Source organism: Sorex fumeus, unplaced genomic scaffold (assembly GCF_029834395.1).
Source record: "Sorex fumeus unplaced genomic scaffold, SorFum_2.1 ptg000045l, whole genome shotgun sequence".
NCBI lineage: Eukaryota > Metazoa > Chordata > Mammalia > Eulipotyphla > Soricidae > Sorex > Sorex fumeus.
Genome location: NW_026606102.1, coordinates 1,933,687 through 1,945,843, shown reverse-complemented (window position 1 = coordinate 1,945,843; position 12,157 = coordinate 1,933,687). Strand labels below are relative to the sequence as shown.

At 39.9% G+C, this 12,157-nt stretch overlaps 1 protein-coding gene, 1 long non-coding RNA gene and 1 other non-coding gene across 8 annotated transcripts in view; 2 read left to right on the top strand and 1 right to left on the bottom strand.

Annotated features, from left to right (window-relative positions):
* LOC130031119 (uncharacterized) overlaps positions 1-12,157 on the bottom strand; it is a 50,714-nt gene that overhangs the window by 23,914 nt on the left and 14,643 nt on the right. The gene's annotated exons all lie outside the window — the stretch shown is intronic.
* The window catches only part of LEPR (leptin receptor), a 90,906-nt gene that overhangs the window by 64,792 nt on the left and 13,957 nt on the right, over positions 1-12,157 (top strand). For all 6 annotated transcript variants that reach the window (XM_056122388.1, XM_056122384.1, XM_056122385.1 and 3 more), the window contains 5 exons: positions 5,548-5,696; positions 6,659-6,818; positions 7,265-7,347; positions 8,534-8,750; positions 10,456-10,638. In XM_056122388.1, the coding sequence (XP_055978363.1) occupies positions 5,548-5,696; positions 6,659-6,818; positions 7,265-7,347; positions 8,534-8,750; positions 10,456-10,638 (792 nt within the window). The remainder of the gene's footprint in view (positions 1-5,547; positions 5,697-6,658; positions 6,819-7,264; positions 7,348-8,533; positions 8,751-10,455; positions 10,639-12,157) is intronic.
* On the top strand, positions 11,601-11,706 carry LOC130031159 (U6 spliceosomal RNA). The gene has a single exon (XR_008793620.1). It is a non-coding gene; the product is annotated as a U6 spliceosomal RNA (small nuclear RNA).

Genomic DNA, 12,157 nt, shown 5'->3' with positions numbered 1-12,157 from the left:
ATCATGACGTTTTAAACACTCTCTTAAATAAGTATTTGTATTTCAAAATATTGAGAGCACTGGAAAAATTTTATAGCTCTCCAGTATTGCCGTGAAATATTTGAGAAATGATGCATATGTTATTGTGCAGCTGATATGTAAAAGAATGTCTTTCAGTGCTATATACTATCCTGTTGGGGAAGTCTCTCCCCAAATACAATTGGATTATTACAGGTTTCAGTAAGTTATTAAATACATCTTTTCCTTTTGTCAGTACATACACCCAACCAGCCTGCCTCTAAGGCAGGGACTTTTCTTTGAGACACAGAAATTGCTTTCTTTGCTGATCCACAAGAAGCAGATTCCCACTTGTCAATCTTATCTTGAGATTGAACACTTAGAATCACCACTTGTATTCTCACTCCCTTACCTTTTCCACCACACCTGCAGTATCTTACTCCACCAAGAATTGAACCTCCCAGAGTTATCCATGAAGGTTGGAAGTGAGTCCTTCTAAACTCCTGCTAATGGGACTGTTTCCTCTGTTGAACCACAAATGTTCTTTGACTTTCTGATTTTTCCCATTCTCTTTTCATCTCCACTTCTGTTGTAGTGACAGGGAACTGCACACTCTTGGCTGTGGTGCTACATGAACATCACACACTTTTAGTTGCAGTGTTTGTAGACATACTGGCCTGCGCTTGAAAACTTGAGCTGCAGTGCGTGTGCACTTCCTGGTTTAAGGGGATCGCTTACCTAGTTTTGGGACTCACGCAGTTTTAGTTGCAGTGCTCACAAAGGTTGAGGCACATCAGCTCTGATGCTTGCACACACCTGGCTGCAGTGTGCCAGGAATTGACTGCTTTGTTTTGCCACCAGAGCTCCTAAAAAGCCATGTTTGATGCCTGTTGGTGGCATCAGGATTTCAACTCTCTGCCTTAAGCAGAGAGCTTAAGAGAGCTTTTCTATGGGCCATTCTCAAACTCCAAGTTACAAAGGTTCTTAGTGGCAGCCGGAATGGTGAATCCCCTTCAAAAGGTCTTCAGTTTTCTTTGAAATAAGACTTGAAACGCTAAAAGACTCCTTGATCTTTGGGATGCAGAATGGAAGTTGTGTTGGTAGGCATGGCAACATTGATTTCTTTGTATTTCTTCATCCGAGTTCTGGGGTACCATGTACCTTGTCTATGAGTAGTAGTATTTTGAAATGGATCCCCCTTTTATTTTGTGAACAATAGTAGGCTTATAGTATAGCTTAAAGAAAGCCATATTATTAAAGACTTTGTGCTTCCATTCATAGAGCACAGGCATAATAACTTTTGCATAATTATTTAAGATCTTAGGAATAATAGAATATTAATAAGCATTGGCTTTAACTTGAAGTCACCAGCATCATTAACCCTTGACAAGAGAGTCAAGCTTTCTTTTGAAACTTTGATACTGATACTGACTTCTATAACCAGGAAAGTCCTAGATGGATTCTTGGTCCAATAGTAGATTGTTTGCCTACTTTGAAAGTCTATTGTTGCGTCTAGGACCTTCACCAGTGATCTTTGCTAGAAATTCTGGGGAATGCTCTGACTTTTCTATCAGCACTTACTGCTTCTACTTGTATAGCATGGCACTTTGATAATATAGACAGTACCCCTCCGCCTCATTAAAAAAAATAACCAAAAAAACCTCTGCTGACTCCAAACTTTTCTTCTACAGTTTCCTAACCTTTCTCAGTCATCATAAAGTTGAAAAAAAAAAACGAGACACTTACAATAGATAAGTCTTTGGCTTTAGAGAATGTTGTGGTTAGGTTGATCTTGTATCTGGGCAACCAAAACTTACTCCATGTCAGCAGTAAATCTGTTTTTGATTTTCTTATCATTTGTATGCTCCCCGAAGAATACTTTTCATTTTCTTCAAGACCTTTTTCTTTGCATTCATGATTTGACTAATCGGCACAAGAATTCGCATTTTTGGTTCCTGCTTTAGCTGTGACATCCTCACCCAGCCTGATTTCTTGATTTAAAGTGAGAGACACATGACTCTTCCTTTCACTAGAACAGTTAGAGTGAGGATTAGCATCTGTTCTTATTTCACGAATTTTGTGTCTCAGAATAAGGAGGACTGAGGAGAGGGAGAGAGATTTGAACAGTTGGGCACTAGAGCAGTCAGAACACAAACGACGTTTATAGATCAAATTCACCATCTGGTGTAGACACCCCAAAGCAAGGACGATAGTAACATCACTTAGCAGTAAGGACCACAGATCACCTATCACTCGAACCTATTGATAAGTCTTTTTTTAATGTAGGAGTACTGCTATTTATTCAGCCATTGATTAAACTTACTGAATTGGGCATGAACTCCACATTACTTTAAAAAAATTTTAATTGTATGTCCGTGAGATAGAGCATTACAAAGATATTCATAATTGGGTTTTAGTCACCAATGATCCAGCACCCATCCCTCCAACAGTGTACATTTCCCACTATCAATGTCCCCCGTTTCCCCACCACCATCCCCCAAACCCCCACCGACAACACCCAGCCTCTCTATGGGAGGCACTTTCATTCTTGCGCTCTCTCTCTCTCTCTCTCTCTCTCTCTCTCTCTCTCCTTTTCATTTTATGTATTATGGTTTACAATACAGGTGCCAAGAGGTCGTGATGATTGTTCAGGACATTGGGTATTTTTATCAGGATGGTAAGGCTGAAGTAGCTTTTCAAATGGGTGGAAGCTTTGGGGGTGTGGATATGACTACCAAGGTATCCAGAAGTACAGGGAGGTGAAAGCTTGATAACTCTTACATAGATAATAGAACTTCTGAAAAATCATGCAAATTGCCAGCACATGGCAGAGAGACTAAGTGAACACATGGTAAGGGAAGAAGGGCACCCAGATGGGACTGGAGTGATAGCACAGCAAGTAGGACATTGGCCTTGCACACAGCCAACCTGGGTTCAATTGCCAGCATCCTATAAGGTCCCCTGAGCACCGCCAGGAGTAATTCCTTAGTGAAGAGCCAGGAGTAACCCCTATGCATCACTGGGTGTGACACAAAAAACAAAAAAAAAAGGGTACCCTGAGACTCGCTCAACCCAGCTGCAACCTTCCACTTGGCTTTTGTACCATTTAGACAACAGATGCTTGACCCGCTGTGTAGCTTTGGTTCAGTTGTCGTGGGAAATAATTGCTTGTTTTGGCTCTTGGCTGCCGTGAGTTGGCCACATGCAGGATGCTTGGCCATGGGGCTGAAGGCTTTGAAAGGTAACCAGGGGTTGATGCAGGGGAAGTGAGGACAGAATTTCTGATCTTTTCCACTGTAGATGCTTTGACCTCTTCTCTGGGCAGAGAAATCCCATTTATCTTGTAAACACAGAACATTTTCAATTTCTCCAGTTTTCTTTAAGTGGCAAAAGAAACAGAGTGCTGATTTTTGGGACATTAAGAAACAAAAGACTTCAGTTTGTGAAAAACAAAACCAAACCATTACTTAGCTGTACAAAGCAAGTTCTGTCTGTAGTACACATCTTTTTCTAACCATAAGATAAATTTCTATTATGCAAAAACCTTTTTCCAATGTATTGTTCAAATTAGTTGATCACTCCCACTCCCAATAGTTTAGTTTGTTCCCATTCATACTGACAATGCCCTAAATGGTATTTCTCTGGCATTAAATATCTTAGAAGGGCAAAGAACTTTGCTACCGTTCAACCCATAAATATGCACGGATATGCAATATATATATATGCAGTGTTATGCAATATATATGTTGTATTTAATTTAATGCAATATATATTTAAATGCAATTAAGTATTTAATTTAATCTGTCCTGCACTGCAGAGCCTCGCAAGCTACCTGTGACATATTCGATATGCCAAGAACAGTAACAATAACGGGTCTCATTCCCCTGTCTCTGAAAGAGCCCCCAGTACAGCAGCGTTGGGAAGGACGAGTAAGGAGAGACTGCTAAAATCTCAGGGCTGGGACAAATGGAGACATTATTGGTGCCTGCTCGAGCAAATCGATGAACAATGGGACAACAAGTGATACAAGCGATATATATATCACTGTAGCATTGTCCTCCCATTGTTCATCGATTTGCTCGAGTGGGCCCAGTAACATTGTGAGACTTGTTGTTACTGTGTTTGTCATATCAAACACGTCACGGGTAGCTTGCCAGGCTTTGCCGTGCGGGTGAGATACTCTAGGTAGCTTGCCGGGCTCTCCAAGAGAGGCGGAGGAATCGAACTCGGGTTGGCCGGATGCAAGGCAAATGCCCTACCCGCTGTGCTACCACTCCAACCCAAGTGATATATATATATACATATATGTAATATGTGACACATATGGCATGAGGTTGGTTCTACAACTGAATATTTGAAATTCTTATACTCAACCTTTGAAGTAAGTACTAAAATAAGTACTTTGGTACTAAAATAAGGAACTTAAATCAGATTTGTAGTACCTACTGAATTCTAGAAAACTGTAGAAATTGCAACTTGTAGATTCAAATGCTGGATTCACCTCTTACACATCTTACCAGTTGGGCCAGTTATAGAAATCCTAGTAAACTGAACTGCTTGCTAACTGTCCCCCAGCTAACTATTTTATAGTCATGCCAGATGGAACATCCCTTATAAATTATTATACTTCAGAAATACCTGTTCTGTCCATTAGGCTTTAGTGGAAATGATTAGTAACAGCCATATGATCCAGGCAAGTAAAATCAGATTTAATGTCGTAGGGTTTCTCAAATATTCATTGTTTCTTCATTGGCTGTTTACACAATGAAATGTATGTTAATAACTGGTTGGTGTAAAACATCTTTTGTGTGTGAAAATTGAAGAAACGAGAAAAACTGCCTTCCAAAGGAAGGTTTAGGTCCTTGTTGATGAATCAGAACTTCAGAGATACACTGTTGTATTTGGGCTTTAGAACTTTTGGTCCCCAAATATGTTGTCTTCCTATAGTTTTTTACTTTATATGTGTAAAGCTCGTCTTTCTGGTGCAGTTCTTTGTTGCTGTCCTTTAAAAGCCCATGATGAAAAAAACCAACGCTTCACTCTGCAAGTTTGTCTCTAAACTTAACCTAGAAATGCCTCGGGAAGAAGAAAGGGTTTGAAAAATGCTTGATGGTAATTTTTGTTCTTGGTGTGTGTGTGCGGGCAGTTGCTGGGGAAGGGAGTAGGGAGTTTTTGTAGTCTATGTGTGTGTGGGGGAATAGTTTTTTGTTTTATTTTGGCTTTAAATTCCAAGTCTAAATCAAAACGGTTTGCTCTTGAGAGATTTCAAGTGTGGTCCCTTTTGCATGAGGGCCGATGACTTAATTTCTCATCAGCTCTTTTTTTTCTAAGTGAAGTAAAAATAGTTTGTAATCAAAAGAAATTTAGAGACATGAGAGAAGACAGAGAGAAAAATACATTTTCAAGAGAGAACTCAGGTTTCCCTATAGTAGAAACAGCCCAGCTCTTCCTATTAACTTGCTTAACAAGCAATCTATGCATTGATTCTTCTGCTCTATCTTCATATAAATTACTGTTGCATAACACTTTTGTTCATTTTTAAATTTCCAGTGAAACCACTGCCCCCATCCAAAGTGAAAGCAGAAATTACTGTGAACACTGGACTATTGAAAATATCTTGGGAAAAGCCAATCTTTCCAGAGAATAGTCTGCAGTTTCAGATTCGCTACAGATTAAATGAAAAAGAAGAACAATGGAAGGTACTTTCTACCTAGAAATTTCTTTAGCTTGCTCCACTGAACGCTATTTCTTAAATGTTGTTATTTTACTGTACGATACTAATCGTTTTGGCATAAAAATAGTTTCTTTGTATTCTGTAGCAATTTTTATTAATGTATTTGGTATAAACCTGTTTAAGGAATAAAATGGGCTGCAATCCATTATTTTGCAAAGTGTTCCTTGAGAAAAGATCAAGAGACTAGTATATGTAGGAAACCCTGAATTGTGGTATATTCCAGTGTTCAGACACAGTGCATCACCTAATAAAGGTCCGGTGAGATCTCATTTTTATAAAAACATCTGTGACTATTTCTTCCTGTTTTTTTTAATACTCATTTGACCAAGGAACTCCTCTTCTTCTAATATAGTAATATTCTGTCATAGTAATATTCCACGAGACACATTTTAGAAGCTGCTTTTATCAACCAGTCACAATCATACCCATATTGACAAGAGTGCCTGTGAAGGCTAACCACTTCAGATTTCCAGTGGCAGCCTGCAGACTTGAAATTATCAGAAACTCAAATTTTGTCAATTAAATCAGTAACTTAAATGGAAATGAACGTAACCATTTGATGAAAGAGAGTATCAAGGATTCTGTACAACAGAGACCCAATCCAACCTGTAGATAAAAAGTCTTAGTAAACAGAGCATTGATTTTTTTTTATTTTGTTTTATTTTCACGGCAAAGACATAATAACTGAGTGATTGGGAATGTAGGTGGCAATTCCAGTCTAAAATCTTAGCATTTAACAAGAACATAGTAAGATGATAGCCCTTCCCGCGGCTTGGCGCTCACAAGCCAAACCCAATACGGGTATTCAATACATCCAGAAAAGACAAAGCTACTGCTCTCTCAGTTTGGGAATCAGACTCAACTAAATGCACTTCAGAGGCCTCTACCTCCATGTGTTAGTAATGAATGCTTTGGCTTATCTTACAGATGTATGAGGTATTTGATGCAAATTCAAGGTCGACAAGCCTTCCTGTGGCTGACCTATGTGCAGTGTATGCTGTTCAGTTGCGCTGTAAGAGGCTGGACGGAGTCGGGTATTGGAGCAACTGGAGCGCTCCAGTCTACACAGTTGTCACGGACATAAAAGGTCTGCAGAGTCATGGGGTTGTGTGTGTGTGTGTGTGTGTGTGTGTGTGTGTGTGTGTGTGTGTGTGTAAAGGTAAAGGTAAAGGCCCTCCCATTGTTCGTCGATTTGCTCGAGCGGGCCCAGTAACATCTCCATTGGAGACTTTGTTGTTACTGTGTTGTACGTGTGTGAACATTTTTTTTTTTTTTTTGCTTTTTGGGTCACACCCGGTGATGCACAGGGGTTACTCCTGGCCCTGCATTCAGGAATCACTCCTGGCAGTGCTCAGGGGACCCTATGCAATGCTGGGAATCAAACCCGAGTCGGCTGCTTGCAAGGCAGATGCCCTACCTGCTCTGCTATTGCTTCAGCCCCCTTAAAAATAAATGTTTTTGGTGTTTCAAATACTACTGAAAAATACTCCTTTCTGAGAATGCCAAATCCAACTTGGGTGCCTTGTTCTACAGTTCCTACCAGAGGTCCCGATTTTTGGAGAATGATTGATGAAACTACAACTAAAGAAGAGAGAAATGTCACTTTACTTTGGAAGGTATTCTCGTTTTTTTCCATTATTCCTAAATTTTATTTTTATATGCAATGCTGTCAGTTATTGATACTACAATGCCAAGATTTCATCTTGATTTTGAGATGTAGTTACAGAGGGCCGAGATTAAGGGTATAGAGAGCCAGGCCCTGAGTGGGAAGACTATTTCTGCTCTCAGATGAATGTACCAAGACTACACTATGACTGCATCGTAAAGGGAGAGATGGGACAACACCGGGGAGGAGAGAAATAAGCCGACCAGCCTGGGGCCAGGCTCCTGTTCTATCTCTGTTTCTCAGTTCTTCGGCCATCGTCCGGCCTGGGGAGGTGGCTCTCTGCCATGAAATGCTCGAGTCCTGAGTGTCCAGCCTGCACGGGCCCACCATTTTTCTGTTATTATTTGAAATTTATACCACTATCCATGCAGGCCAGGATTGATGAATTCAGTCAATGGATGGTGAGCAATTAGTAGGGCGCCCTTAGTTTCTCCTGTTTGGAAGAGCCAGACAGGCAGGGGTTAGAAAGACTGGCTGACTAGTGTGGAAACGGACTAGATTTGACATCAATACATAAACTCATGCTTAGTTAATTCTGCATACAGAGGAATTCACATCGAAACATTGTGATCTAGGGACTAGTACATAGATTTCCTTGATTTGTAAGCTGAGCGGACCTTGAAGTCAGGCCATTCATTCCTATAGTTGGGACTGCATTTGTACTCTCATTTGTTTTTAGTGCTATTTTCTAATAAAAGGAATGAAGGCAAGGTCAGGAACTAGTACAGTGGTTTGGACATGTGCCCCTAACATGTGTCTGGCGTGGGTTCGATCCCTCACACCACCTGGTACTTGAAAACAGTCAAGTGTGCCTCTGGATACCCCCAGCATTGCTAGGGGGGCCTAGGTGGTCTTGGTGGTCCGGGGGTCCCTATCCTTGCAGGGTCCAAGCTGCCTCATGTCCTCAAACCCTTGTACTGAACTGAGAACCCAAATTTTCTAAGAATCACTGGGAGCTTCTGTACCCCCAGAACACCACGGTCAATGTCAGACCCTCCCCAGGACCCCGCCCAGGCAGTGCCGGTGCTGGTCTGCTGTTGCCTCCCATGGGGTAGAATTTTGAGAGTTCTTTGAGCTCTGGTGGTACCGAATGCCCATTTGTATTTGAACTAACCAGGATCATGTTTATCCTACAGCCTCTCACGAAAAACGACTCATTGTGCAGTGTGAGCAGCTATGTGGTGAAACATCACACCTCCGACAACAAAACGTGGGTGGAAGATGTGGGAAATGACACAAAATTCACCTTCCTGTGGACCGAGCAAGCACACACGGTCTCAGTGCTAGCTGTCAATTCTATTGGCACTTCCTTGGCAAATTCTAATGTGACCTTCTCCTGGCCTGTGAGCAAAGGTAAAATGAGATCTGGGGTGATCAGCCACTGCTCCCTTGAATAGTGGGTCATTGCCAGTTCCTCTCATTCTGCACGATCTTCCAAGAGCTCTGCAGATTTTTGAATTTAGAAGTTTTTTTCTCTTCCTTGTCTAAAAATAATGAGTCTGATTTGACCTGGATTATGTAATAGTCCCTGAATTTCGATGTGCAAAACACTAAAGTGATATTCTAGAATATATAACACTTAAACATTTTATACTAGTGAATATTGTAGGTAAATCTCTCCATCCATCATATGTATATGTATTTGTAGTCTATTAAATTTATATATACATATGTGCTATGTATAATACACGTGATAATATATTGATACAGGTAATTGCAAAGACTCGCAAATCATCTCATAGTAATGAATGTGCTTTTTACTTTTTATATGTGATTAATCAGTGAATTGAAAGTCATTTTCAATAGACATTTCTAACCTGGAGTGTGTATCTTTGTGTGTGTGTGTGTGTGTGTGTGTGTGTGTGTATGTGTGTGTGTAAGAGTACTTTAAATTTTTATTTACTTATTTTGAAGTAAGATAGTTTTATTTAGAGAAATACGAAGGGGAAAGTTTTGAAAAGTTAATAAATGGCGAGAGGGAGTGGGAAAGTGTTCAAGAAGGAACTTGGGTTTCTCCAGAAGAGGAACAGTCACAAAATTAAAAGGAAAACTAATTTCCCACACCTCTGCCAGTCATCCACTTCCTTCGATAATGTTCAGAGCACTCACAACCCCCAAGAGACATGATAGATTTTCATAAGTTAATCATAGAAGCAAATGACTGTAATGGACTCAAGTATTCCTGGGGGAAAATTTAATGCAATTTTTTTTTTAAAGAAAATGGCAGCATGACCTGGTATTAGGACAGAGAAGGCTATTTATTTTTTGGGGGGCGGTTCTTTTTGGGTCACCTGGCAATGCTCAGGGGTCACTCCTGGCTCTCCACTCAGGAATCATTCCTTGTGGTGCTCAGGGGACCATATGGGATGCTGGGAATCGAACCTGGGTCGGCTGCGTGCAAGGCAAATGCCCTACCTACTGTGCCATTGCTCCAGCCCCAGAGAAAGGCTTCTTGAGGAAGCGATGTAGGGGGCTCAGACATCCCCTATGTGCGGCGTGGGTGGGAGAGCACTGAGTTATGAGAGAGCGAGCAGCAGTCTGCCCAAGGGGAGCTCCTGTGGATTTGGAAAGGAAATAAAGACCTGGCCATTTGAAGGCAGAAAATCCCAAAAGACAGAGGCAAGAGTTTGATCCTTACTTGTGCATTGTAGGCTTTTATGCAGAAATCTGGCAGAGGTGTTGGACCCATCACGTGTATGCTTTGAAAACACAATTCCACGATAGTTCAAGACAAGCACTGGTAGGGTGCTTGTCTTATATGTGGCCAACCCAGGTTCAATCCTCGCATCCAGTATGGTCTTTCAAGAACTGCCAGGAGAGATCCCCGAGAGCAGAGCCAGGAATAAGCCTTAAGCACCACCGGGTATGGCCCCAAAACAAACAAACAAACAAACAAAAAACCCAAACACTCACAGAATTGAGAACACAGTTCCATCAGCAGGGAGAATAGAGTAGAGAGAATCACTCTTGTGTGGTATTCCATTGGGAAACACTTTTAACCATTGGGAAAGACGTTTAACCTTGAATTTGACATGTTTTTTTTTTTTATTTTCCTCAGTAAATATCGTGCAGTCACTCAGTGCTTATATATTAAATAGCAGTTGTGTGATTCTTTCCTGGGTGCTTTCACCAAATGAATACAACATCATGTATTTTATTATTGAGTGGAAAATGCTTAATGAAGACAGTGAAATGAAATGGCTTAGAATTCCTTCATCTGCTAAGAAGTTCTATATCCACGGTAAGTTACTGCTTATTTATGAGTTTCTCTTACGGATTGAAGATACTACCGATAATTTTGTATTTAATATTAGTATTTAGCAATTTAGTATTTAACTGCATAGTGGAAATTTAGAAACTGAGATCATGCTTTTATGTTAATACATTGATTCTAACTCCTTGCCACAAATAGTCAATTCCATTTAACTTGATCCTTTGTTCATCTAAATATTTGACATGATTGTAATCACCCATCATTTTTCTTCTGATTTTTTTTTTTTTTTTGCTCTATCACGGGCAGGAATCTAGCTTTCACCCAAATCCTTTAACCATAGTTGGAATTATCATAGAACATTTTATTTCCAACTCCACTTAAACTGTTTGAGAACATTGGTGGTGTTTAAAATAAAGATAGTTTTGATGTTTACTGCTAAATTATTTTAAGTGTGAGTGCCAGGCTGAAGGTAAAAGGATCTATACCTGTTAATGGAGACCAGGATAAACTCCACAGGGGGCCAGTTACCCCAAAGGTTGACTAAAGTACAGACCATAGGTGCACTGTGTAGCACCTTCAAGTCTAGAAAGGTTTCACTAGGAAAGCTGAAGGTTGGCATGCTCGCTTTACCAAGCATCATCTGAAATATTCACTACAACTTCATTCTAAAGACCTTGAAATTTCCATCTGAGTCGGTCAAAACAAATTACTGATTGAGAACTAAGGTAATATAATTGTTATAGAGGTGGAATAGTTACTCCTTGGCACGTGTTTGAACCAGGTAAAGAATTTAGGCTACAGAGAGATTTCTTTCTTGTGGGATAATATTTATAAATTAGCATTGGGATGAATAAAAATTATCGTGCTCTGATAAATTCATCTTGAACTTTGCTGTGGAAATAGTTGCATTTCTGATTGAGATTCCCCAGAAAATGCTAGGCGACTGGTTGCCACTACCATCTTCTTTTGCGTTAAAGTTTAAAAGACTTGTGCTCACTTTGGCAGCACGTAGACTAAAATTGGAATTATACAGAGAAGATTAATATGGCCCCTGAGCAAGGATGATGCGCAAATTTGGAAGCATTCAGTGTTAAAATGAAAAGAGTTTACAAAACTTTCTTATCCCTGTTGCCTTAATTAAGAAAGCAAAGTAGTAAGCTAAATTCCTATGAAAACGGATTACTGATATCTCTGGGGTATTTACTTTCTTGAAGAGGAGGTAATAAAGTGTAACGTTCTGAATAGAGAAATAAGAAAACTCATACACCTGCAACCCAATGAGTTGGTTATCATTGGAACATACTTTTGAAAAATTAGAATCTTCTTTCTCTGAGTAAGATTTTAAAGTTTTCTTTGGAGAATTATTTTTATTACAAGGGAGACATGTGGTGCTTCTGTTATTTGTGTTTTTTAACTTCCTTAATCATTATTTTCATTCCATGAATAAAAGTAGATTTTTGAAATATAGAAGAATTACTCAATGAAGAATTTGCAAATATTTTACTCATTAGTATGAGTTCAGTAGGAATGACCTTTAATATTTTTT